This window comes from Eleutherodactylus coqui, chromosome 1, assembly GCF_035609145.1.
Source record: "Eleutherodactylus coqui strain aEleCoq1 chromosome 1, aEleCoq1.hap1, whole genome shotgun sequence".
Lineage (NCBI taxonomy): Eukaryota > Metazoa > Chordata > Amphibia > Anura > Eleutherodactylidae > Eleutherodactylus > Eleutherodactylus coqui.
The window spans coordinates 479,018,645-479,045,143 of record NC_089837.1 but is presented as its reverse complement, the minus strand read 5'-3'; the positions used below and the strand labels follow the sequence as shown (position 1 = coordinate 479,045,143).

Sequence of the window (26,499 nt, the reverse complement as noted above, 5' to 3'; positions counted from 1 at the left end):
TCCACCATCTTCACTGCTGCTTGCAGACACTCATTATTGTACCGCTCTCCACCATCTTCACTGTTGCCTGCAGACACTCATTATTGTACTGCTCTCCACTATCTTCACTGCCACCTGCAGACAATCATTATTGTGCCGCTCTCCTTGGGGAACAAACTGCCTTCTGTTACAGCCAAACATATCAAATTTTGGTTCATCAGTCCAAAGCACTTGCTGGCAGTTTTCTTCATACCAATTCCTATGTTTTTGTGCAGAGTTAAGTTGTTTGGCCTTGTTTATATGTTGAAAACAATTCTTCCATGAAGACCACTTCTCTCCAGACTTCTCTGAACAGTAGATGGGTGCGCCCGGGTCCCACTGGTTTCTGCCATTCTGAGCTAATGGCATTGCTGGACATCTTTCGAAGGGAAGAAAGCATAATGTCTTTCATTTGCTGCACTAAGCTTCCTTGGCCGACCTCTGTGTCTACAGTCGTCAGTGTTGTCCGTTTTTTTGTGCTTGAACAGCGCATCGTGAAATCCCAGTCTGCTTTGAAATCTTTGTCTGGGAGAAACCTTTCTGATACAGTATGGCTCTCTTGGCGTCTCGTGCTCAGTCTTGACATGGTGTATGTGCTGTGACATGAAACTGTCTTCCACGACCTCACCTTTGTAAAAAAGTTTGGCTGTTCCTCACCCAGTTTGACGCCTACTACACAGCTGTTTCTATTTCAGTTAATGTTTTAACCTACATATGAAAATGCTGATTATCACCTGTCAATTAGTTAATCATACACCTGACTAGAACCCCACAAAACCCCTGACTTTGTACAAGGGTAACTAGAAGAATTGATGCTGCTTTGAAGGCAAAAGACCAGTCACATCAAATATGGATTTGATTTAGTTTTTTTTTTTGTAAATTAACAAAATGCAAAGTGAATGGACAAAAATAAACAATTAACACTTCTATTTCTGAAAGCATTCTACTTTTAGGCAAATGTAGAAAAATGCTGCAAACATCTCAACTACATTATATAATATACTATACATACACACATTATCTATCTATGGTGAAAGCCCTCACTGACTGACTGACTCGCCACTAATTCTCCAACTCCCTGGTGTTGTACAAACATGACATTTGGCACAACCATTTTTTAGGTCCTAAATGGGAAAAGTAAAGGGGTCACAACTTGATTATTCAATGCTAACTGTAAAAGTGCATCCCTATGTAATGTAAATTCCCGATGTTGTATAAGCATGAAATTTGGCGCGAGCATTCTTTAGGTCCTAAGTGAGGAGAGTGGGAGGGGTGGCACATTCTGCATAGGGACATCAGTACATGCAGCCTAAGGAGGATCTAATGCTCCTTTATGTGTATACAGATTTTATTCCTCGGTTCTTCTAAAGTAACCTTGACTTCATAAAACTCATACAAAGCAGCTGTATGACAGTAGCCACCATACTGAAGCAATCAAGTCATCTTTTCTATTACAAGGACACAAATTTTTCCGAATAGCCGCCTAGTACCACTACAATTCCATTCCAGCGCCTTCTCCGATTAAATCAACCAAATGTTGCTGTAGGGTGACTGGCAGAACCCATTGCAATCATCTGATCACAGCAAATCCTGCATTTTGAAAGTGGTGGTCTTTGATGACTCAATCCTCTATTTCGAGCTCTCTGGAAGTGATCAGGTCTGAATCCGAAGAGAAGTTTAATATTTTATAGCGAATAGTTTAAACAAGTTGAAGTTTGCATTAACATTTTTTTTCTTAGCCAAAAATGGAAACAAATCTCAGAGGATGAACAAGGAAAGAACATTCCCAAAGGAAGAGTTTATGAGTGCTGCATTTCCTCTCCTGGGATCTGTTCCCATTTTTGCTTGAGATTCTTCTTGAAGTAATGTTCCTTTAGTGTTGACAGTGCAAATTTATCATAATGAACTATTCCATGCTAAGGTTGTTGTATGGTACACTAGCAATATGCAGCTCTGCTTTTCAATCATAATGAAGTTTCTTCATAAGTATTTCTTCATATCCATTTTACTATAGAAACAACCTACTGTAAGCACTGTGGCAATCCGGAGCCTGACCGCACATTAACACTACATCTGCAAGATAAGTTTGAAGCAGATGGAACTGTTCAGAACGTCCACAAGAAACAGAGGTTTGTGGACATTGACAAACCCCACAAAACAAGAAATGTTGATGGAAAAGTATCTCCAGAGTCCTAGAAAAATCTGTTTGTCAAGCGGGTCGTAAGACAGGTATTCTAAAAGCAAGAGTCCATCACATTTTCAAGCACTGTCATTGGAAAAGTTACTTTCCAAGAATAGACCATCCTCTTAATGAAGATGATCGAGACCGGAGAGGGCAGTTTTGTGAATGCTATTTGGCAAGTTGTTTAGCAGATGCAATGTTTCTAACAAATATCGTTTGAAGAAAGGAGGATACATTTAAATTAAAGGGGTAAATGACCTGCCACTTTCGCACCTACTGCGGATTTGAGAGTCTTGCTTACTTGTTGCAGAGGATCTGTCATGCCATGCATTCAAAAGGACTTCGAAGATGAGGAATTTTATTTTAAACACGACGGAGTACCCCAGACCACCAATATGATGTAAGGCCCTACCTTGATGATAATCTGCCAAATAGATGAATTGGACAAAGAGGTTCGCTAGAATACTTCTGTGTTCGCCAGACCTCACGCCATTAAATTAAGGCTTGCAACAGAGGCCAAAAGCAATAAAAAAAGGATTTGGGGGGTATGTCAAAAGCAAAAGAAAAGTAAAAGATGCTATTGGATGCTTACAAGATGAAAATGGTGGATTGGTTAAGAATGATGTTGAGGAGGCCGAACTCTTAAATTGCTATTTTGTATCTGTTTTCTCTCAGAAAGTAGATGGAACATTTAACTGATCTTCCCTGTGCTATTGGGGTAATAAAAGAATGCAGGCTATCTATAAGCAGAGAGATGGTGAGGGAACACTTAGCTAACTTAAATGAATTCAAGTCTCAAGGTCCAGAAGAATTACATCCTAGGACACTAAAGGAAGCAGAGGAGGTAATTGCTGAACCACTCGCCATAATCTTTGAAAATTCATGGAGAACAGGAGAAGATTGGAAAAGGACAAATGTTGTCCCTATCTTCAAAATAAGGGAAGAAGGTGGATCCAGGAAACTACACCCTTTGTGAGCCTAACTTCTATACCGGTAAAGATCTTTGAAAAAATTATTAAACAGCATGTATGCAAGTACTTGGATGAGAATAGGGTAATAAACCAGAGCCAGCATGGGTTCGTAACAAACAAGTCATGCCAGACGAATCTAATTTTCTTCTATGACAGAATCACTGACTGGGTTGATCAGGAATATGCGGTAGATACCGGGAAAGATCTTTGAACAAATTATTAAACAGCATATATGCAAGTACTTAGGTGGATTCAAAACTGGCTGTATGATCGTATTCAAGGAGTGGTCATAAATGGCTGCACATCCAAATGGAAGAATGCATCAAGTGGGGTACCAGAAGGCTCTGCCCTAGGCCCAGTGTTGTTCAACATTTTTATAAATGATCTGGAGGAGGGAATTGATGGGAAACTGATCAAATTTGTCGACGACACAAAGCAAGGAGGGATAGCTAACACTAGGGAAGAGAGATAATTCAAAATGATCTAGAAAAGCTTGAACAGTGGACTGCGACTAACAGAATGGTATTTAACAAGGAGAAATGCAAAGTCCTGCATCTGGGCAAGAAAAATGAAAAAAGCACATGCAGAATGGGAAGAATTGGGCTAAGCAGCAGCACATGTGAAAAAAGACTTGGGTATACTAATAGATCATAGACTGAACATGAGTTAAAATTGTGATGCAGCAGCCAAAAAGGCAAACACAATTCTGGGATGTATTGAGAGAAGCATAGAGTCTAGGTCACGTGAGGTAATTATCCCCCTCTATTCTTCCTTAGTCAGACCTCATCTGGAATACTGTGTCCAGTTCTGGGAATCCCTCTTTTAAAAAAAAGACAGACAAAATGGAGCAAGTTCAAAGAAGAGTTACCAAGATGGTGAGCGGTCAGCAAATCACATCCTATGAGGTACGGTTAAAGGATCTGGGAATGTTTAGCTTGCAAAAAAGAAGGCTGAGAGGAGACTTAAAGGGGTTGTCCCGCGCCGAAACGGGTTTTTTTTTTATTCAATAGGCCCCCCGTTCGGCGCGAGACAAACCCAATGCATGTGTTAAAAAAAAAAACACCGTGTAGTACTTACCCGAATCCCCGCGCTGCGGCGACTTCTTCCTTACCTTAGCAAGATGGCCGCCGGGATCTTCACCCACGATGCACCGCGGGTCTTCTCCCATGGTGCACCGTGGGCTCTGTGCGGTCCATTGCCGATTCCAGCCTCCTGATTGGCTGGAATCGGCACACGTGACGGGGCGGAGCTACGAGGACCAGCACTCCGGCACGAGCGGCCCCATTCACCAGGGAGAAGACCGGACTGCGCAAGCACGTCTAATCGGGCGATTAGACGCTGAAATTAGACGGCACCATGGAGACGAGGACGCTAGCAATGGAGCAGGTAAGTGAATAACTTCTGTATGGCTCATATTTAATGCACGATGTATATTACAAAGTGCATTAATATGGCCATACAGAAGTGTATAACCCCACTTGCTTTCGCGGGACAACCCCTTTAATAGCGGTCTACAAATATCTGAAGGGCTCACAGTGCAGAGGGATCAGGCCTATTCTCATTTGTACAAGGAAAGACTAGAAGCAATGGGATGAAACTGAAAGGGAGGAGACACAGATTAGATATTACACAGTGAGGGTGATCAATGAGTGGAACAGGTTACCATGCACAAATACCAAATAAAATTATTCTTGGTATGTGGGATTTATCATTTTGAAAACAAGTGTTGGCAAAAAGACGAAAACAAATAGACAAAAAGAATTATTCAGTTGTGCATGAATGAGGCTGTATTTACACTCGAAAGTTTCACATGCAATTTGTGCATTGCGAGACGCACAGGAAAAAAAAAAAATAAAATCGCACATGAAAATCTCCAATTGGTTAATTTACATGAGCGATTTTTTTGTTCGCAGTGATCGTGCGAGATTGAAGAATTGCAGCATGGTCTATTTTCCAATTATTCTGTTGAAGAATCGCCAATTATTTCCTATGGGTGCGTGAATAAAAAATAAATAAAATCACGTTGAGATTTGCATGCGAGTGCACAGTTGTTGTTTTTTTTCTTTTAACTATAGGAACCGCTCGCTTGAAAATGGTGTTTAACACAAGTGTGATATAGGTCTGATATTCTTGGACCTATAATCACACCCACCCGTATAAATACAGCCTGAATGAACTGTATGTTAATAAACATTGACTTTACAATCCTTCAAACTGTGTATAACTTTTTTGGGACACCCTGTATATACACACACACTGATCAGCCACTTCAACCAGTTGTGTATTCAGACAAGTAAGTGCTTGACTGTGCACCGCCTGTACGACAGAATGATTCTTGACCCCCTTCGTTGACGTCTTTAGGATCCTCTTTCGCTGGATATTGAACTATTGGCCCCAGCTAGTCTAGCTCCAATGAAGTCACACATATACCTGGATGTTCCCATTCTAACGTGGAGTGATACTAACTACAGATGAGCGAGCACCCAAGTGCTCGGGTCCGCGTTATTCAAGTCAAGCTTTTCAGAAAATTCGAGAGCTCTACTCAAGTAACAAACCCCATTGACTACAATGGGAGACTCGAGCATTTTTGTATGTGGTCTTAGGGTCTCTCTCTCTCTCTGTGTCTGTCTGTCTCTCTGTCGCGTCACAGCGGGGAGGAGCCAAACACTGGGGCGGAGTCGAACGCGGCTTGATGCTCGTTCGAGTAACGGCACCATCGAGTATGCTAATACTCAAACGAGCATCAAGCTCGGCAGAGTACGTTCGCTGAACTGTAATACTAACTAAAGGAAAACTTCCTCACTTGATCTAATGCTGCACTCCAGGGACACATGCCTATATATTACACACATACACAGCAGTGACCGTTTAACCTGTTAGGTATTAAATTATCATGAATTATATATTCTTTCTTGGCTAAAATACTCTGAAAGTTCCAAGAGGAGGAACTTTATCCTACTGAAAGAAAACAAAAATAAAAGGTGGAACAACTCCAACTCTTGTGTAGAATACTGATCTGGGCAGTTGGACTGAGCTGCTGTGTCTGCAGACATAGAGGAAGGGAGTGGGGAGTCTTCATGCTAGTTTTTGGCATAAAAAAGTTGCACATTTTGACATGTGCCCTATTTGAGTTAAAGTCCAGAGTACTGACAGGTCGCCTTTAGATAAGATGCTGGACTTAGGCAGCTGGTAACAGAAACATATGTTTTATCTAAATATAACAGAGTACTAAAATGTGAAAGTAACCTAGTAAAAATGAGCACATCACTGAGCAATAGTCGTTCAGTGGATGGAGAGATTCACTGAACAGGCAGTTGTACAAAGATGAACGATGCCTGTTTATGCTGAGTCGCTATGTTTCAGTGAGCTGAAACAAAGTGACTGCTAAGGGTTTTCTCGCTCAGTACCGTCGGGTACCGTGTTTATACGGGACCATTACTGCTGAAAAGCAATTCATTGAGCACTTTTTCGGCCAATAGTTAGCCCATACAAAGCCACCCTTACTGTTTTTGTTTATTTATGCTTTAGTTACTTTAATATGTAATCTCATTTAAGGTAATCCTGTCACCAGGTTCATGGTACCCCAACCACAGGCAGCATGACCCCGGGACAGCTATCCTCATCACCCCCATGTCAGCTTTTCCAGGCCTGCAACAAGACTGACAGCTCTCTACCCTCCTTTTGTATATAGGGAGAGAGCTGGCGATCTTGATTCTGCAAGCAGGCAGAGACTGGCGCTGCCCACCTCTGTGACTCGGAGCTCAGTTCTGATTCAAACTTCAAAGTGTGTTTATTCCGAAACACCGCAGGGTTTCATAATTAAACATTCACGAGGGGAAGGAGAATAGCTGTCCGACATTCATGCTGTCCGTGATTTGGGCAACAAGAACCTGTTGACCATGTGACAATGCCTGCTCAATTTGTATTGAAAGCAGAATAATGCTATTCACAGGACACCCCGGGACATTGTGGTTGGAGAAGATGGCTTTATACATACCTGACATATACGAGCGCCCATTATAGTCTTCAATTTCCATTTTTGACAGATATCTCTGAAACAAGAAAAGTATTATTTTTAGTTTCTTTGTACAGACCGAATTCATATCTGAACTTTGAGCTGATAGGTGGAGACTAGCTACTACGTCATACCCTGTACACACAGAGAAGGGGAGATTCTGCCCCCCTATCTCTTTTTCTCATTAAAGATGCTTATTAAATTTTTGCATCAATACAAATTAAGAAGGTTTCTGTACAAACCTATGGCTATGAAATCCAACTCAATGCTGCTCCCCTATCTCTAGAATTCACTCAGAAGCAGCACAGAAGACATTATACAGCAGTACTGTGCAGCGAAGCTGTGAATCCAGAATGGGGGTAAGACAGTAAACACTTACTAGAACCAACAGCAGAGTCTCTTCCTCTAACACGGAGTGGTGTAGAATTATTGCGGATTTCACACGCCATACTACTGGCCTCACGGCTAACATTACTAAAGGGAACCGGTCATCAACTATAAGCACCATAGACTAAGTTATGATGCTTATAGTTTACGTGATTTTAAATCCTGGAAGCCTCTTTTCATACTCACCTGGTCCTACGTTCCGGCAGTGTCTCTTGGTTAAGTCCACACACATACAGCAAGCATGACTCTTTAAAAGGCTGTGCACACTCCTATAGAGATGAATGAGTGTCACACAGCCTTCTCAAAAAAAAAAAAAAAAGTCAAGCTTGCTGTGCATGCACAGACTATGCCAAGGGACACCGCAGGAAAGAGGAACTGGGCGAGTGTGAAAAGAGGCTCCCCGGACTTCACATCACCTAAACTATAAGCACCATAACTTAGTTAACTTATAGTTCCCTTTAACCCCTTAAGGACCAAGCCTTGTAAATTTTTGGCACTTGGTCCTTAGCTTTAATCCCGCCCGATCGCAGAAATATGGTTGTCAGCTTTTAGTCCCAGCTGAGACCCCGAAGAAAGAGGGAGAAGCGGTTTTTAACCACTTCTGTCTTCTCCTTTCCCTGGTACATAGTGCTCAATGAGCACTATGTGCTAAAAAGTGAAAGTGTTACTTCAACTACGTGAGCCAGAGGTCCCGTGACCGCTGGGATTCCCTGTTACAGCAGAGCTGCAGGGTCCTTTCAGACCCTGATCAGCTCTGCCAGTGACTAATGTCACTACAGGGGGATGTTTTCCCCTGAAACTGAGGCTCCCATGGATGCCCCGCTACAGGTAGAAAAGTGTGAAATAAAAAAAGACAAACCCATGCGAATATTCCCCAAAGGTCTTATATGATGTTATGGGGGCCATAGATAGTAAAAAAAAACAATTACTGTACATAAATAACAAAAAAAAAAAAATAAAAAAAAGAAGAAAATAACCCAAAGGCGAGACAAATCAAAACGGTTGCCGTAAGCGTCCTGTAATCCCAAACCATACATATTATATATCAAAACGTCCAAAACAAAATGAGGAATCCATTCCCATAGTATATTTAGGCTAAAATAAAGTAAAGTAATAAAAAAAAAAAAACAGGGGGAAAAAAGTCAGTGAAAAAGATATTTAAAAAACATCCCTATATGGCATGGGGGGAAAAGCCCAGCAAAAATAATTTTGGTAGCTGAAGGCAAAAAATAGGGCAGTAAAACCACCACATGGGTAAAATCCCTAAAAAGTGGTCCTTAAGGGGTTAAAGGGGTTGTCTCGCGAAATCAAGTGGGGTTTTACACTTCTGTATGGCCATATTAATGAACTTTGTAATATACATCGTGCATTAAATATGAGCCATACAGAAGTTATTCACTTACCTGCTCCGTTGCTGGCGTCCCCGTCGCCATGGTTCCGTCTAATTTCGGTGTCTTCTTGCTTTTTTAGACGCGCTTGCGCAGATGGGTCTTCTCCCTTCGGCTCGCTCAGCAGCATCGGCGTTTTGGCTCCGCCCCCTCGTACGCGTCATCGCGTAGCTCCGCCCCATGACGCGTGCCGGTTCCAGCCTCCTGATTGGTTGGAATCGGCACGTGATGGGGGCGGAGCTACGTGATGCCGCATACAAGGGGGCGGAGCCAAAACGCCAATGCTGCTGAGCCGAGCCGAGCCGAAGGGAGAAGACCCATCTGTGCAAGCGCGTCTAAAAAAGCAAGAAGACACCGAAATTAGACGGAACCATGGCGACGGGGACGCCAGCAACGGAGCAGGTAAGTGAATAACTTCTGTATGGCTCATATTTAATGCACGATGTATATTACAAAGTGCATTAATATGGCCATACAGAAGTGTATAACCCCACTTGATTTCGCGAGACAACCCCTTTAAGGGGCAATGTCAGTAGTGCAGCAAGTGTTCGCTGCAGTGCCAAATAAAAACCGCTAGATCTTTCGGGGAAACAAGATGCAAGTACGGTAGTAGTTTGCCTTTCCTGCTCTGTGCACATGAGGTTATACTTTGCCCCCTATAGGGAGGATGAAGAAACCAACCCTGATCTCTGTCTAGGTATGGGGAGCTACAGAGCACAAATAACGTGCTTGCAGCACAGAGGTATAGAGTGGCTAGGAGAATACATGCTGGGTTAGCAGTCGCTACGTGCTTCTTTATTCTGGCCTCAGGCTCATGTACCTGTATTTCCAAAAATATACCTGGATTTCTAGACATATTCAGCACTAACTTGGCATGGTAGCGGGGAACTAGGCAAACAAAACAGAACACTGCATTCAACCTCCCAACGCACTCAATATGGGCGGCATCCAAGACGTACTGAAGAGGTAATCACACAATCTTCTGTCTGTACTCTCACAGTACACGTACATACGTCAAGTAGGTCATTATTATTGATCCCTGGACTCTTAACAAGTGTCAGAGTAGTTGTTCAGGTTTTGGTTTTGTTTTTTTTTTTTAAAAAGGGGGATTTTTATTTTAAAGAGCAGAATATGAAATGAAAGCTGCACTGTGATTGGTTGCTATGGGCAAGAAAAAAAAAGATCGTACATCTGCCCATTTTACTGCAGGACCCAAAGCATCATCAGAGTTATGGTCATCTGACCTGGAGCCCAGAACAAAAATGCAGAATACACAGCCTGAGCTACAGAACTTTTTCATAGCAGATTAGCAATTTTACCCCAAAATTCACCAATCCAAAGCGAAATCGAAATATATGAACATTAGGTTAGGCACCTGCTATAATGCCAAGGGCAAAAACCCCAATTTGAAGAGGTTTATCCTCACTTATAGTATCTGCACTAGAGATGAGCGAGCAGGCACGTTTAAGGCTAATGCTCAATCGAGCATCGGTCTTGTCGAGTAACTGAATACTCGACTGAGCACCATGCGGGAAGGGGGGGGGGGTAGGGAAGAGTGAGAGAGATCTCTCTTTCCCCCCCAGCATGGTGCTTGTTCTAGTAATCAGTTGCTCAACAAGACCGATGCTCGATCGAGCATTAGCCTTAAACGAGCGTGCTCGCTCATCTCTAATCTGCACATAAGGACAATCAACCAAGTACTGAAGTTTTTAAGAGAAGGCGCAAGCGCAGATAGGGCGATTATAGTAGGTCTGGGCCACCCAAAAATGTAGGGGCAGCATCAGTGTCAGAGACAGACTCCGTAAAGGGAGTTGCTGATGCAACACCAGTCTCATTGGGGGAAATTAACCAAGCTAAATGCGCCAGAATTATTTCTCAGTTGGCACCAAAAAACTAGTATACATGCCTTACATTTATGTGTTTCAGACACTTTGAACCTCGCTCAATGGGGTGGGCATGCCTCATCAGGAAATGGGTCTGACTTCAGACCTCATACCATATGCAAAAATTGCAGCAAATATTGGCTCAAAAAAGCCAATCTATGGTGTAAAGTTTGACAAAAGTGTCTAAAACTCCACCAAATTTATTATACAGCGTAATGTACTTTTTTTTGTTAGACTGTCTAATCTGAGTTTACACTGTCTAAATATTTGGGTCCTTTTATCGGGCCCAAATGTTCCTGTGAAAGGTTATTCGGTCATTCCGGCAGTGCAGAGAAGAATCAACAATTAGATGACAAATGAGCAAATGCTTGTTTGTCGGCTAATCGCTCATTTTCATAAAACGAACGCCGAACCAAAATAGTTGACAAAGTACATACTAAATGGTGTGGCTTTTGATGCAAAATTTGCACTGCGGAACGCCTGCTGTGGACACTCTATAGCAAATTCCACTCTGTATGAACATAGCCTAAGGGCTCCTGCACACTGGCCAGAGTGATTCACGACCCGATATCGTCCTCACAATCCATGGAAAATCCCTGGATAGGAGGTGTTTTCATGTGAAAACAGCTTCTTATCACTGCAGGAAATCCCTTCACCCATTGCTTTCAATGGGGCAGCAGCCCCTCTGGCCCCATTGAAAGCAATGGGAGAACATTGCGATCCACTGTGCTGCTGTGACAGCTGCAGCAGGGGATTACTTCATCCCCGCGGAGAGTCCCCTCATCACTGAACACTGTGACATTAGAAGCAGCTGCTTCATCACCGCAGGGAGTCCCCTCATCATTCAACACTGAAAAGAAAGAAGAGTACTGATGCTACTGAACTCCAAAGCACTTTGGTCTTTGTACATATATGATCCACGGTTCATTAACTTTCAGACTAATTTTGTTTTTTCTTTGAAAGTTGTTTATTTCATTGACCAGGTATGGAGCAAAAGTCTTAGGCCTTCCTCACTTACACAGGCGTTTGCAGAAACACAGCATTTTTCAACTCTGCGTTTACTGCAGATTCCGCCTGATTTCAGCAGCGCTGGCATTTTTCATGGCAGCGTTTTGGCTGCGTTTTCAGCACGGCTGAAAACGCAGCCAAGGATGCTGAAAAAAAAAGCAAAAAAATCAATACTCGCCTAGCAGCTGCCGTCAGGGTCTTGGCCGCTGATCTCTGCTGCTGCGGCTTCCCCTGCACTGACAGATGATCTATTACTGTAAGCAAGGTTTGAGAACCCCGCCTTCAGCAATAGATTGCTGTGGTTGGGCATTGAGACAGTGCCGAGAACCACTCACAGCCATTCATTGATTGCCTCAGCCAATCAGACTTTGCTGGTTCTGATTAACTGAGACAGTCAATGAATGGCTGCGATTGGGTATCGAGCCAGGGCCAAGAACCAATCACAGCAATCTATTGCTGGAAGCGGGGTTCTCAAACCTTGCTTACAGCAATAGATTGCTGCTGCTGCTCCGGGCTTCCCCTGCACTAACCAGAGAGCAGCAGCCGGGACCCAGATGGCAGTTGCTAGGCGAGTATTGCTTTTTTTTTTTTTTTTTTACTATGTAGTGTAGCTAGGACTGATTTTCGGGGTAGGGCTTATATTGCAAGCCCTGCCCCCGAAAATCGGTGTTCAGTTAACGCTGCCAAAAACGCGTCGCCAGGTTTTGCTGCGTTTTCAGCAGTGCTTAAGTTAGCAGGCCTTAGTTACCATTGCGAATTTCTCTTGATTGGATATGCCATAAATGTCTAATCGCCACGACTCTCAATAATCCTGAATGGTAGAAACTGAAATATCTGAGTGATATAGAAACAATATAATCACAAGCGGATCTTCAGTAGACCAAGAATCAACACATTTCACCTAAACTAAAGAGACGTTGTACCAATTTGACAATTCTGTATACATTGTTGCCCAACAGCTCCCCTTGCAATGCATTTTCCCTTCATCAGTCGAATAAAAGGAAATTTAATATTACAAGGTGGCCATTCAAGAAATTAGTAATCACAGGACACACGGTGAGGCAGAGATCTCCAGAGAAGCAGCTGGCATTTGCAATAGCCGCTTCTTCATTGAGGAAAGTGACTGCCAACACAAGATTACCCACCAGGGTTTAACATTTGCAAGTACTAAAAAACTTGGGAAACAACCATCCTGAAGTAAAAAGAGATAAGTCTCCGTTCACATCTGCATTGGCGGCTCCTCCAGCGCAGATCACACACAAAATAGCGCAATTATTGCGTTCTGGGAAATGCCAAGTGTCACGATGGAACTCGGACAGACCTCATTATAGTCAGTAGGGTTCTTCAGGTGCCTCTCCTGCACTTCCGTCATTTTCTCGGACGGTGGAGTTGAACACCGGAAAAGATGAGAGCAGAAGTGAATAACACAGGTAAGTGTGTCGCTTCATATCACTTACTGTACAATGCTGCAGTAAGGCCAGTCTCACACCACCAGACTGGAATTGCGGATTCCGCGATTGCATGATCTGCGCTAATATGCTGTTTAATCAAATAGATTGGATTACACGATTCCGCTCACATTACCAAGACAGAATTGCGTAATCCGCCTGCAGAACATAAAACGCAGTATACTCTATTTTATTGCGGAATCCCCGACTGTAGAGCCCATTGTGCTATGGATGCCGATATACCCACAGCCCAGACGCAACTACATTGCTACGGAAAATCCACAGCATCTCCGCTCGTGTGAACAAGTGACTCTTTAAAGAATACCTATCTTTATGCTCAACTCTGTAAAGGAAAACTATAATGCTTAGGAAAGGGTATTCAAAATATTTAATAATAATGTTTATTTATATAGCGCCAACATAGGCCGCCTGCAAACGAGCGGGTCGGATCCGGCGGCGAGAATTCTCGCCGCGAGACCTGACCTGAGCGCCTGCAGAGACGAGCGCGTACTCACCCGCGCCCGGCGGCCCCGGCTCTTTCATGTGCCGGCTGCCGGCGCAGACCGGAGCCGGCGGCCGGGTGAGTGACGTTTCTGTGCGAGGCTCTGCGAGCCCTGCACAAAAATAGGACAGGCTGCGGTTTGTTTGCCGTGCGATATTTCGCGCGGCCAAACCGCGGCCGTCTGCATAGGAGTGCGTATTGTAATGCACTCCTATGCAGGCTTTGAGCGGCAGAAATCCCGCCGCGGGATTTCCACCCGTGTGCAGGCGGCCTTAGTCCGCAGCGCTTACAAGACAGGGAAAATAACACAAAACCACAGTTACATGTAATCAGTTGATGGAAACAGTAGGGGTGCGGGTCCTGCTCCAATGAGTTTACATACTACAGGTAATGGGGTGATACAGAAGGTAAAGGGCTGGAGATGTGCACAGTATGGCGAGGTGGGGAGTGAGGGATGCTATACACAGACAATGGTCATATTGGGCCGTATAGTGGCTGAATCTGTATGACTGGGGGGGGGGGGTTGATTGTGGCTAGCAGGTATTGCAGTCAGTAGGACAGGGAGCATGTTATCAGGGGGGAGTACAGAGGGGTTTGGTTTAGGAGATATGGTATGCCTCCCTGAAGAGGTGCATTTTTAGAGCACGCCTGAAGTTTTGTGTGTCATGGATTGCCCAGATATTTTAGGGTAGCACGCTCCAGAGGAATGGTGCTGCTCTGGAGAAGTCTTGGAGGCGGGAAATGTCAAATGCTGCAGAAATCATTTAAATTGAACACGTTTTAGTCTACAAAAAAATAAAAATCAGTGATCATTTTAGCGATAATCGGTGCGTGTAAAGGCCCATTTAGACAACGATTATCGCTCAAAAGATGTCTTTTGAGCGATAATCATTGTGTCAATTACATCGCAAGATAATCGCTCAACCGTTGAGCAATCACCTTGCACTCAGGAGGATGCAGAGAACAAGCGAGGGGGAGCTTGTTCTCATGCATTAAGCTGTTCCCCGCTGGGAGCACCCGGATGTCATACAGCCAAACGCTCCCAGCGGAGGATACAGAGGACAAGCGAGGGGCCGCTTGCCTTCTGCATCCAGCTGTTCCCCGCTCCGAGCGCCCAGCTGTTATAAAGCCGAGCACTCCGTGTGGGGTATGGAGAATGCTGCTGGACATACCCCGCCTGTCAGCAGGGAGCGAGATACAGCTGAAACAATAGTATCAGCGGTATCCTGCTGTGAATCCCTGATAAGACTCATCATTGTCTTTCAGCATGCTGAAAGACAAAGATGAGCGATGGCAATACGAAAACTGCATGATGTCAGTGCAGTTACACACAACGATTATCGCTCAAAAGACGGCTTTGAGTGATTTTTGAGTGATAATCGTTGTGTCTAAATGGGCCTTTAATGTGCTCCCATCGTCTACTTTTCGGCCACTTCTAGCTGATCGTTAAATTCAGTCCAACCTATAAATCATCCTTCACTCTTATCAGCAGTTCTCCACAGGGTGTGCTGATAGCATTGTTTCCCCGTGGAGAACAAAGGATCTGGACGCAGATAAGAGCCTTGGGCTACTAACTGCTTTCAGGGAAGGCTTCATTTGCACACTTAATTTGTACTTAAGCAGCTGAGTAGCTACTTAATACTTTATGCAAAATGATCACTCAATGTGATCACTCAAACTATCGTTTGAGCAATCATTGGCTGGTGTAAATGGGCCTTTAGACAACGATTCTTGCTCAAAAATCGCTCAAAGCCATCTTTTATAATCGTTGTAACTGCACTTACATTGTGCAGTTTTGGTTAAACTGTCGCTGATCTTTCAGCCTGCTGAAAGACAACAATGAGCCTTATCAGGAATTCACAGCGGGATACAGCTGATACTATTGTTCCAGCTGTATCGTGCTCCCTGAACACAGGCCAGGTATGAAGAACACAGCGGTCCAGCTGTGTTCCGCATACGCTGCTCGGAGCGCTCAGCTGTATAACAGCTGAGCGCTCCGAGCAGAGAACAGCTGGATGCAGAAGACAAACGTCCCTTCTGCACACTCCGCACGGAGCACACAACTGTATACCAGCTGAGAGCTCCGTGAACAGGCGGGGTATGAAGAACACAGCGGTCCAGCTGGGAAAGAGTTTGGGAGCTGGGGTTACGGATTTTTACAGCGCCAATGATTCGCAGTGCATCCACGCGGAAAAAAAAAAAAAGCAATACGCAATCTCTCGCAAGTAATAAAAAAAAATCAATTTGATGACTCGCGGTGCATCCGCATGAAAAATCAGTGTGTGCTGTGGACATGAGACGTAAGTTTATACGCGAATATACACAAATAGTCAACAGCACGCTGAAATAAAAAAATAAATAAAAAAATACAAAAAACGTGTAATAAGACCGTATAAATCATTATTCTTATTAGCATTTGCCCAATTCAACTACCCCACAAAGTTTTACGTGGCCGTTCGGTGTGGGGCACTCCTACGCCCCGCTCACATGGAGACATCACCTACGCTAGGGACAACTCTTGCTAGTTTGATTTAATTTTCTATTCAAAGTGTTCAAGCAATTTTCTTGGCTATTAGAAAAAAAATCTAGAAAAAAATGCAGTTGTCATAGAAACAAGAAGATCAACCGAGGCAGCCAGGTCTTGCTGCTTGCCCTACATAAACTGGATAGTCAGGTGCTGCCACCCAGTGCCCAATACATCGGGCTGCGCTGCCACTGACAGCATCAGGATTTACTGTCCCAGCATAGGCAGTCCTAGCGCTGCTACCGGATAGGGAAAACACAATGGCGGTCAGATGGCGATTATGCTATGTCCACCAAAAACCTCTATTAGCGGAGACCAACGGGTATAAGGTTATGGATATACAGGGACCTGCCATATTTTAAGAACATGAAGAGAGCCTGCTGTGACCACTAGGGGAGCGGGTGCCTGCTGTGACCACAAGGGGAGCGGGTGCAGGCTGTGACCACTAGGGGAGCGGGTGCAGGCTGTGACCACTAGGGGAGCGGGTGCAGGCTGTGACCACTAGGGGAGCGGGTGCAGGCTGTGACCACTAGGGGAGCGGGTGCAGGCTGTGACCACTAGGGGAGCGGGTGCAGGCTGTGACCACTAGGGGAGCGGGTGCAGGCTGTGACCACTAGGGGAGCGGGTGCAGGCTGTGACCACTAGGGGAGCGGGTGCAGGCTGTGACCACTGGGGCAAAGGAGGGCAGAAACCCTATTGTACCTATGTGAAAGTAGAATAACAATGTTGTGATTATTGGGGGGGGGGGGGGGGTCTTTTCACCTATTACTGCAAGAACAAGGGAATACAAAATGTAACCCATTCTAGTTTTATAAATTCGAAAGTAAGGCTACCTTTTATCCCGAGAATGTATAGAGCTTTCTAGGGAGCGCGACGAGACAGATTTAGGCGGAGGGTAAGGGGGTGCACATCATAAACTATGCCTACACAAACGGGCAGACAGCTCAGCTTTCATTTGTTATACTGGCGAAGTAAAATAAAAGCTGCGCGGTGATTGGTTGCTAGGGGCAACACAGATTTTCTTTAACCTCTCAGTCCATGTTAATGTGTCTTTCATTAAAATTTTAATCTCAGGGAACGCCGCTATCCCCGCTAGCTTTTAACAATCGCATACGTGCGGCAACGACCCCTGCCCGTTTGTGTAGGCCTACCTTCCCCTCCGGCTGAATCTGTCTTGTTGCGCTCCCTTGAGAACGCTATACATTTTGGGGATAAAACGTAGCCGGTGTCCTTCCTCAAGATGCAAGTTATCTCCCTGCCAAATTCCATCGAAATCGCTTTAGCCGTAAAAAGGTAACAGAGTTAATTTCGCATTTACTATTCGTATGGATGGTTAAGTTTACACCAAATTTACACTGAAACGTGGCTCAATTTTTGTCAAATTTGGGCCGTATACCTCCTCTTCCATGAAGCCACACCCTTTTGTCAGATGCAGTGAAAAAATAAAAATATATATATCATCTAAATGTTTAAAGGGGTTGTCCCGCGAAAGCAAGTTGGGGTATACACTTCTGTATGGCCATATTAATGCACTTTGTAATGTACATCGTGCATTAATTATGAGCCATACAGAAGTTATTCACTTACCTGTTCCGTTGCTAGCGTCCTCGTCTCCACGGTGCCGTCTAATCTTCAGCGTCTAATCGCCCGATTAGACGCGCTTGCGCAGTCCGGTCTTCTCCCTTCTGAATGGGGCCGCTCGTGCTGGAGAGCTGCTCCGTGTAGCTCCGCCCCGTCACGTGTGCCGATTCCAGCCAATCAGGAGGCTGGAATCGGCAATGGAATGCACAGAAGACCTGCGGTCCACCGAGGGTGAAGATCCCGGCGGCCATCTTCACAAGGTAAGTAAGAAGTCACCGGAGCGTGGGGATTCGGGTAAGTACTACCTGGTTTGTTTTTTTTAGCCCTGCATCGGGTTTGTCTCGCGCCGAACGGGGGGGGGGGGGCTATTGAAAAAAAAAAAAAAAACGTTTCGGCGCGGGACAACCCCTTTAATGTTTAAAAATCGCACAATTTTGTAGCGATGCAACATTGAGATAGCGCCACAAGAAAACGCAGCAAAAGCACACAGAACTCAAGATGGGATATCGCTGTCGCCCGCGTGAAAGAGGCCTTACAGTCCTGCACAAAGATCAAGTGCAGTTAGTTAGCTGGTTATTAGTGATTCGCCATAAGAGACCAGCCAAATGGCCAAATGCCATGTAATGTCTATATGCAAAGATCAGCTGATGATCCAAAGAGTATGGGGGCCAGCCAAGATTGAGGTCGGGCAAAAAAGAACGATTGGGCATGTAGGATTTCAATATACCGCATCTTTTGTTTCCAAGGAAGACACGCAGCAGTCAGAAGCACCTGGCAGCGGCTTAAGGCCCATTTAGACACAACGATTATCGCCAAAAATTCGCTCAAAAGACATCTTTTGAGCAATAATCGTTGGGTGTAGATGTGCCCATCTTTCAGTTTTCTGCCGAACGATGAACCTCAGTTCGGCATGAAATCCATTGCTCGGCGGAACAGATGATAAGACGGACAGCAGGCTATGTTCTGCCTAGGGAGCGCTGATTACATTGTCTCAGCTGTTAGCCCCATGGCAGAACAAAGGGAATTTATTCAGAGAACAGCAGGTGGTCTGTTCCCTGACTACAGCTCTCAGCGGCTCACACGCTACTAATTGGTACTAATAGGCATTAATACCAAGTAGTAGTTTATGCAAAATGATCGCTCAAAAGCCATCTTTTGAGTGATTAGGTTTGTGTGTAAATGCACCTTTATCCTCCTCTCCCAGAGAAATAAACAAGCATGTAGGTTTATGGGAATGTCAAATGAGCGCTCAGCCCACCGTTATTGTACATACGTGGCCACCTTCACAACATACATGTTAGAGTCTGTTCACACCAAAAATGGCATCCGGAGAGAAACCAGAATGGAACTACAGGCTTCAATGATTCATTCCTAGATTTCTAAGAATAACACAGGAATGGCAAAAACAGATTACAAAAATCACAAAATGTTATTTAATGGGAAAGACAAGTATTTTTTAAAACACGTGTGGAGAGAGGTCCTCCTTAAAGGGGCTGTCCCATGAAAATAAGCTATCCTCTGCCAGAGACAGCACAGTATAGGCGCTCAACTATTTATGGCAGCTGCTTTCAAATACCGTATATCCTCGAGTATTAGCCAATTAGAGTATAAGTCGAGACAATAAGTTTCACCACAAAAAACTGGGAAAACTTATTGACTGGAGTATAACCCGAGGTATACTCGAGTATATACTAGGTAAAAAACAAACCTCCATACTCACCTCCCAGCCGGCGTCTGTGTCTGTGCGACAAGCTGCTTGAACTCCCCCCCGCTGTCATCCCCCGCCGTCCTCTCTGCTTGGCTCTGTCAGTGCTGTGTAAGTAAGCGCTGTGATTGGATTGAGCGCCAGCCAATCACAGCTGCAATCGATCCAATCACAGCGCTTACTTACACAGCACTGACAGCAGGGAATTTGAAAGCCGAGCAGGGAGATGACAGTGGGGAGAATTCTAAAGCAGCTTGATTGGCTGTGAATGATCGAGCACCGGCTGTGATTGGCTGACGCTCGATCCAATCACAGCTCTTACTTACAAAGTGCTGATGGCAGGGGATGACAGAGCCGAGCAAAAAGGACAGCGGGGGATGACAGCGGAGAGAATTTCAGCAGCCTGCCGCACCACCGCCGGAGACACAGACGCCGGCTGGGAGGAGAGTATGGAGTTTTGTTGTTTTTTTGAAGCCTTCCCTGACTCGAGTATAAGCCGAGGGGGGCTTTTCAGCACAAAAAAAATTTCTGAAAAACTAGGCTTATACTCGAGTATATACAGTAATTGGAATATTATATATTAATAGGTGTGCGTGCTTCACCACCGATCCATTAAGTTGGGGATTAAATGGTACCATTGGAATACACAAATTGTTGCGGAAAAAACAGCTGTGTCGAAGGACGAAAGATGATTTTTTGATCTTTTTGATTTTTTGAAGTGGGAGGGAAGCTCAAGGGGAAAAAAAACGAGGGGAGGGGGGTGGGGTGGTATCATTATGGGGTTAAGAGCCCAAGGAGAAAAAAAAGGTAATGACAGAACCGCTCAAGACTGATGCAAACTTTGGCACTTGCGCATCCGGGTCTCGGAGAAATGAACAAATTATAAAAAAAATTTTTTCCAGAAATCATGAATGTTCGCTGCAGATCCACATCAAAATCCACGTGTGACACGCGGCTGACACGGATTTCATCCCCTTATTTAAAGAGTTGAACTTTGCAGCATAAATGAACATGCATCAGATGTAAAATCCTTTTTTCTTGCATCGTGTAGATGAGATTTGCTTAAAAAATAAATAAAAATCAGTTCATCGTAAGGCGTGTGCTGGAAAGGCATTTTCCAAATGGGAAATCTGCATCCATTATGCTGCATGTGAACAAACACTAAGGCCTCATGTCCACGGGGACAGATATGCAGCGGGTCACCCGCACGCGTGATCCGCGCACCATAGGGATGCATTGGACACCCGCAGGTAATTAAATACCTGCGGATGTCATTTTCCCCTGAGGCGCGGATAAAGTGTGGGAAATCACCCGCAGCATGCTGCATTTTAGTGCGGGTTTCCCACGGGCTTCTATTGAAGCCTATGCAAGCTGTCCGGTCCCGCGGCACACCTGCAGCTGAATTCCTGCTCTCCGGCACGGGCCGAAGAAAGAAGATCCAGCCGCGACGGAGGACAGATCCGCAGCGTCCGGACAGGTAAGTAATGCTTATTTTTAGGCCTCATGTCCGCGGGAAAGGAGGGACCCGCTGCGGGATTCTGCATGAAGAATCCACAGCGGGCCTGATTTTCCCCGTGGACATGAGGCCTTAGGCTCTGCGCAAAATTCACATGGAGCGTCAATAAAACCACAGCAAACATTAGCGTGTTTATGTCATGAACCCCACAAGCGGTTTAACCCCACGCTGATCCGTGTGCAGAAAACCCTACATGGATGACACATCAAGAAGTGGCGTGTCCCCTCTAATCTTCCACAAGGCGGATTTATGTTAGGATGACACTTCCTTGCCACAGATTCCGCGCCAATCCTCCATGTGAATATGGCCTAACGGGATTAGGCTGCAACCGCACAGGCTACAAAATCATCGCTGGTTCCCAATGGGTTCTTCCACATGAGTGATGTTCTGTAGCCCGTGCGGATGCAGCCTTGAGCCTCGTTCACACGGGCAACACAGCATCACCGCGAGAAACATTACAGCGATATCGCATCGCTGGTCCGTGTGATATCGATGCGGTTTCTGGCGGTGATGCCGTGATTTTGCAGGGCTACAAAAATATAATTCCTAGCTGCAGAAAAAAAAAGAAAAGTATCCATCACCTAGAAGCGCCGTCCTGTTCAAATACAGCCTGACTGAAGCCGGCTTCGCGCGCGTGTGTGTGTTTGCGATGCATCTTTGCAGGATGGGCGTCATGTATTTGCGTGTGCAACGGCAAATTTCCCAGTACTTTTTCCACTCCCAAGTTGTGCGCAAAAAGAACCTCGCACCGATGCGGTTGTTGGAGCGGCCAATTAGTTTAATGAGTTCAAGAGCTGTTCTTTTCCTGCACAAATAGAGCATGCTGTCTATTTTTTTGTGCAACCAAATTGGGCAGGTCAAACACGTGCGTGTGAACGGAAACCAATGGACTCTACTCGCTGCATATATTACTGTGCACAAATGCGTCCGTGAGCACAAGCCCTTAAAGGGGTTTTCCTGGTAACTTTTATTAATGACCCACCATCAGGATCGGTCATCGATAGACTGCCACTCAGAACACCAACTGATCAGCTATCTGGATGCCCGCTGGCATTGGCCGCTTGATCAGTCGGGAACGGAAGTCATTAATAACCGGAAAATGCTGTTAATACATAAATAGCATTTCCTGCTAGAGGATTCACAGGAATATAGCAGTACAGATGGGCATAGCGCGCAGAGTATAACAGGGAGGGCACAGCGCGCGGGCTACAGCGGCCAGGGCACAGCGCGCAGAGTATAACAGGGAGGGCATAATGCACATGCTACAGCGGCCAGGGCACAGCGCGCAGAGTATAACAGGGAGGGCATAGCGCGCGGGCTACAGCGGCCAGGGCATAGCGCACGGGCTACAGCGGCCAGGGCATAGCGCACAGAGTATAACAGGGAGCACAGCGAGCGGGCTACAGCGGCCAGGGCACAGCGCGCAGAGTATAACAGGGAGAGCATAGCGCGCGGGCTACAGCGGCCAGGGCACAGCGCGCAGAGTATAACAGGGAGAGCATAGCGCGCGGGCTACAGCGGCCTGGGCACAGCGCGCAGAGTATAACAGGGAGGGCATAATGCACATGCTACAGAGGCCAGGGGACAGCGCGCGGGCTACAGCAACCAGGGCACAGCGCGCGGGCTACAGCAACCAGGGCACAGCGCAGAGCGTATAACAAGGAAGGCATAACGCACATGGTATAGCAGCCAGGGCACAGCGCGCGGGCTACAGCAACCAGGGCACAGCGCAGAGCGTATAACAAGGAAGGCATAACGCACATGGTATAGCAGCCAGGGCACAGCGCGCGGGCTACAGCGGCCAGGGCACAGCGCGCGGGCTACAGCGGCCAGGGCACAGCGCGCGGGCTACAGCGGCCAGGGCACAGCGCGCAGAGTATAACAAGGAAGGCATAACGCACATGGTATAGCGGCCAGGGCACAGCGCGCAGGCTATAGCGGCCAGGGCATAGTGGGCAGGGTATAATGCACAGTACTGCTCACAGGGTCATGTGAGGACAGCAGGATGGGCAGCTGTCTAGAAGGGCATTCTATAACGCCAGCCGGGCACCGTGCCACAGGTTGCTGCCAGTTACCCTGGTACTCAGAGAGACAACACTACTCCGCAGCATCCAGCACTGTCACACTTCCAAGAGCCACCCGACCCCGAGAACTCCCATCACACCCCGGGGGCCGAGCACCGGGCCCGGGCTGGTCAATTAGGCGTCTCATGCAGCGAAGGGGTTAACTAATACAGCTATCACTGTCTGCTCTGCCCCGTCCGCTCGTCTCACCTTCGCGAGCTCCTCCCCTTCCAGGAGCTTCATTCACGCCCGGCTCCGTCTACTAGCGGTCACCAGTAGAGTCTTCGTCCCGCCCGCGGTGTCCGGCGGCGACTTTACCGGAGCTGAACCGGCCCCGGCGACAACTTCCGGGGCAGCTGCCAGGCGACAGGAGAGAGAGACGAGCGCAGAGCAATCTATGAAGAGCGAGACAGGAGTAGATGAGCGCGGAGCAGATCGAACACGGGAGATGCGTGCGCTGGAGGCTCTCCTTATGGAGCACCCCGGAGGGACGGACGTAGGGAGCAGCACAAACAGGAAGGGATGCCTAGGAAGAGGGGGATGCTTTTTTGTTTTTGGGAACTTTCACTTTTTTGGCAAGATAACAATAGGGACGTTCGTATGAACAGCGAATTGAATTTTGACGTAGAATAGATTTCGAAGCTGTAAACTTTCCGAAACTATAGACCCAAAACTATGGTTTCCGAACCGTACTCGGGACGGGGAGACTTACGAAAACATGACGTTTTAAAACCAAATAATTTTTAGGCAATACGTACGACGCCAGCATTAAAGGGGTTGTCCCGCGGCAGCAAGTGGGTCTATACACTTCTGTATGGCCATATTAATGCACTTTGTAATGTACATTGTGCATTAATTATGAGCCATACAGAAGTTATCAAAAGTTATTCACTTACCTGTTCCGTTGCTGGCGTCCTCGTCTCCATGGTTGCCGTCTAATTTTCGCCATCTAATGGCCAAATTAGACGCGCTTGCGCAGTCCGGGTCTTCTGCTTTTCTCAATGGGGCTCCGTGTAGCTCCGCCCCGTCACGTGCCGATTCCAGCCAATCAGGAGGCTGGAATCGGCAATGGACCGCACAGAAGCCCTGCGGTCCACCGAGGGAGAAGATGCCGGCGGCCATCTTCACCGGGTAAGTAAGAAGTCACCGGAGCGCAGGGATTCAGGTAAGCGCTGTCCGGTGTTCTTTTTTAACCCCTGCATCGGGGTTGTCTCGCGCCGAACGGGGGGGAGGGTTGAAAAAAAAAAAAAACCGTTTCGGCGCGGGACAACCCCTTTAAATATCTGGTTGTACAGAGGAAGCACCGATGTACCTCGCAGCGAGAGCCTGACCTCGGTATGGCGTAATCGAGGTATAGAATAGCGTCGCTGTCTTGAGGTACTAAACTCACCGTGCCGCGCAACAAAAAATTAGTGTAGCTCTGGACTCCGGCGTGCTATCGTGTCGTGGGCATTTTTGTTTGATTTGTCTTCATTTTATAAAATAAAAGCAAACTGTGAACATTTGAGAAAATTGTGGTGCGAAAACTTTATTTTGCGTAAAGGTTATGCCAAAATGCCTAATAAATGGCTTCAAAAGTATCGAAAAGACATTCAAGAAGGTAGAACGTCTCATGAGAAGTACAAAAAGTCTAAAATCACTAATGCCGAATGTCAAAAGGCTTAGCGGGAGCGTCTCCAACGTAAGGCGGCCGAGTGTCGTGAGGTGAGTTTCGCGCTACTGGAGTGCATTTAGTGCCCCAGTAGTGCAGCCGGAGTTGGACAATGATTCGGAACTCACGGATGTGGATACTAATCACCTTGGTGATGATGAAGAGGCTCCGGTGCAGTTATCGCCAACATACAAGAAAATCGGTGATTACGGTAGGATTTGGTGATCGTTGACTACACATTTTAGCGCAATGTTCTACAATAATGGATTTGGATATCCTTATGACTGTGGTTGGAGAAGGATGTGAAGCCACGGGCAAAGTGATTCTTCAGCTTCGCCAAGAGTTTCTCGAATGCCAAGTCAAATGTTTCCAATTGTGCAGCTACTGTCGGAGTAATTTGTCTGTGGGAAAGATGACATCGTAGTCAAGATTGAAGCTTCAAATATCCACCCAAGCCAGATTTACCACCATCGGATGCCATCACAGAGAGATTGATTTCACCGCGACTACTGTAGAGATGTTTCAGATGTGAGGGACGCACAACTGTTGGCCAAGTAATAAAATTTCAAACCTATACCGACTAGATATTTTATTTCGACAAAACCTATTAATTGGTTTATGTTCTAGAGACCCCTAAAGACTTGCAGCCGTGACCCAGATATTTTTTTTTTTTGTTCGCCCACAGCCTGTAACCCCCTCACAGTAATAGTATGCCTCTAAATAGTAGATACCAGCACTACACAATAAAAGTGATTACAGTGCAGTTACCGTCAGTGAGATTCTGTCCTGGGCTCCTTGTTCAACATTTTTATAAATGATCTAGATGAGGGAATTGAGGGGAAACTGATCAAATTTGCCGTGGGCGGCGACTAACAGAATGGTATTTAAAGAGGAGATGGAAAGTCATACATCTGGGCAAGCAAAATGAAAAAATGCACATACAGAATGGGAGGAATTGGGCTAAGCAACAACACATGTGAAAAAGACTTGGATATACTAATAGATCATAGACTGAACATGAGTCAACAATGTGATGCAGCAGCCAAAAAGGCAAACAATTCTGGGATGTATTAAGAGAAGCATAGAGTCTAGAGCACGTGAGGTAATTATCCCCCTCTACTCTTCCTTAGTCAGACCTCATCTGGAATACTGTGTCCAGTTCTGGGCATTTAAAAAGGACATAGACAAACTGGTGCAATATAGAACTGCGTGTGGTAGCACTCCCACCTGCAGGTTGGATGTAGTGCAGTATCCCAGTCCCTCCATCCCAGACTTTGTCGGTATCAGAAATAAACTCTTTTATGTTCAATAATTTTATTAACATTTTTGAATATTGAACAACAGCGTTACATTGAATAAATCAGTTTGGGGAAAATTTACATTTAAGGCGTAAGTAAAACCCATTGCTGGCGTTCAGTCTTATAACTGGCTTTACTCATATTTCCCGCTCAGGTTATCCAAAATCTAAACACAACTAGATGCAAAAAAAATATGACAAAACAAGACAAGAAACAAAACAAAAGGGAAGGGTGTGTGTGTGGGGGGGGGGGGGGGGGGGACGAGGGAGAGGGGAGATAGGAGGCGAAAGGAAATGGGAAATACGACCTTGCTCACATGTCACACTCAATTCGTTAAGGCTCCAGTCGACCAGATTCTA

General features: G+C 45.8%; 1 protein-coding gene across 5 annotated transcripts in view; it reads right to left on the bottom strand.

Moving 5' to 3' along the window:
- Window positions 1-23,542, bottom strand: part of IKZF4 (IKAROS family zinc finger 4) — a 40,739-nt gene extending 17,197 nt beyond the window's left edge. For all 5 annotated transcript variants that reach the window (XM_066594050.1, XM_066594053.1, XM_066594051.1 and 2 more), the window contains exons 1-2: window positions 23,402-23,542; window positions 7,169-7,223 (exon numbers count right to left, since the gene is read on the bottom strand). In XM_066594050.1, coding sequence (XP_066450147.1) covers window positions 7,169-7,223; window positions 23,402-23,434 — 88 coding nt within the window. In that variant the 5' untranslated portion in view covers window positions 23,435-23,542. The remainder of the gene's footprint in view (window positions 1-7,168; window positions 7,224-23,401) is intronic.
- Window positions 23,543-26,499: the final 2,957 nt, after the last annotated feature.